The sequence below is a fragment of the Trichinella spiralis genome, assembly GCF_000181795.1.
Source record: "Trichinella spiralis strain ISS 195 chromosome Unknown Scfld9, whole genome shotgun sequence".
NCBI lineage: Eukaryota > Metazoa > Nematoda > Enoplea > Trichinellida > Trichinellidae > Trichinella > Trichinella spiralis.
The window spans coordinates 5,809,822-5,811,658 of NW_003526948.1; the positions used below are offsets into that span (position 1 = coordinate 5,809,822).

Consider the following 1,837-nt stretch of genomic DNA (forward strand, 5'->3'; position numbering starts at 1 on the left):
TTAGATGAAATTCCATTTGTTGATTAATCTAAATATTTCATTTGCTAATTACTTCAAATCGTCAATTGGCTGCAATATCATCCGTATCAGTTCTTGAAATAACCCCATTCTAATTTCAAATAATGTTAATCGCATTTATCAATAATTCCAATATTATCAATTTTTTGTTTTTTATTATTTTATTTATTCATATTTTCCTATTTCATAGTTCTAATCTGAAATATGATTTGGAATCAATCGTTCTCATTGTAGAAGGAAATGAAAGTAATCAATTCTGCAGTTTTCTGTTTGCTTGTTCGTATTATTTATTTTTTCTTTACCTTTTTCCACTTATCTGAAAAGAAATTGGGATATTTTTTCATTTTTATTTTGAAATTTCAAATCAAAATGTATTCATCATAACTAACTTCAGAATATGCATATTTCTAGCAATTCTTCTATCACTCTTTCTCCTTATTTCCATCTTCCTTCTATTCAGCTTTTATTCATTTTCGATCATCTTTCGATACATATGGGCTTGAACAAAATCTTTGAGGAAGAACTTCTTCTTCTTCTTCTTTTCCATAAACACTGCTGATCAACAATCGACAAATTTCAATGCAATTATCTAATTTAAATATTTGCTGATTTGAATTTTGCAAAACTGCCTCGTAGTGGGTAGTTCACCATACTTTGCAAACGTTAACGTAGCGTAATTGTCGTACTTGGAATACTTCTTTACCATTTTTCGTTATACTTCATGAAAAATGTGCATCAATTATTGCAATATTTTATTTGTTACAACAACATAAGACATTTCAAGTAGAACAATTTAATAGTTACATCTTTCACTGAATATTCGACCAATAACAATGGCTATCATGAAACACTGAAGAAAATGGAATAAAAAAATACACAATAAAAACAGCAGAAAACGGTAATGCAGATTTTGAAAACTTATATTTCAATTGTAATAGAGAAATGAATAACGTGGCTCTGCATTGTATTTATAAAGCAAATCGTGCTGAGTAAGGTGAAATGGAGAGGGCCATTCCATTTCATCCTGCGTTGGAATAGTACATGACAAATGGTACTTCCATGCTAGGAGACCCGGCTTCAGATGGACAGATGTAAGTTGATTTGCACATCATTAATTCCCAGTGTCGCTGCGATCGAAATGATCGGCGCTTATGAAGCAATATGTTGCAACAAGCATCGAATACTTTTACTTTTATCGATATCTCCCCTACTTTATGGCGACAATTCTCCTGTTGCGTACTTACAGCTGCTATAATTTCATCCGATGTCCAAAATTCTACAGTCTGTTTCAAGGTGACTGACATCAGCTGTAGTAATTGTTCAAAATTTTTGAACAGTTTGTATAGAGCGTACAGACCTTTGAAAACAGTGCATCGGTCACGCCCATGTTGGCTATATGTGAAGAGTAGAGTTGTCACCATGTGTTTCTCTTTGCCATGTTCGAAACACACGCAATTGTATATTGCACTTTGGCAGGTTCCCATGAATTTGAACTTCCACAGTTGAATAGGCGAAGTCATACAGCCGTTGTGATTGTTCACCATACGTCCAGAGGTTTCCTATTTGACCACCGGAAATCATCTCAGCTTCAGAATCTTCATGTTTCACATGAAATTTGACGGCCTATAGATGGTTAGATGGAGGAAACTGCTAGTAAGGATGGAGAATTCTAAGTACAGAAATGTGCTTGAGTGTAATAGACTTTCTGGCACAGTGGGCGTGTCGGGAAGCGCCGGTTGATCTCTGCCCGGTCATTACCGCCCGGCTTCACCTTACGGTCGCTTAGTCTTCTTGAGGAAGTCATTTGGCGTGAATGAAC

The 1,837-nt window shown here is 35.0% G+C and overlaps 1 protein-coding gene across 1 annotated transcript; it reads right to left on the reverse strand.

Moving 5' to 3' along the window:
* Positions 1-1,037: 1,037 nt before the first annotated feature.
* Positions 1,038-1,538, reverse strand: Tsp_10520 (hypothetical protein). The gene has a single exon (XM_003372219.1). It carries the CDS (start codon positions 1,536-1,538, stop codon positions 1,038-1,040), a length of 501 nt encoding a protein of 166 aa, XP_003372267.1.
* Positions 1,539-1,837: the final 299 nt, after the last annotated feature.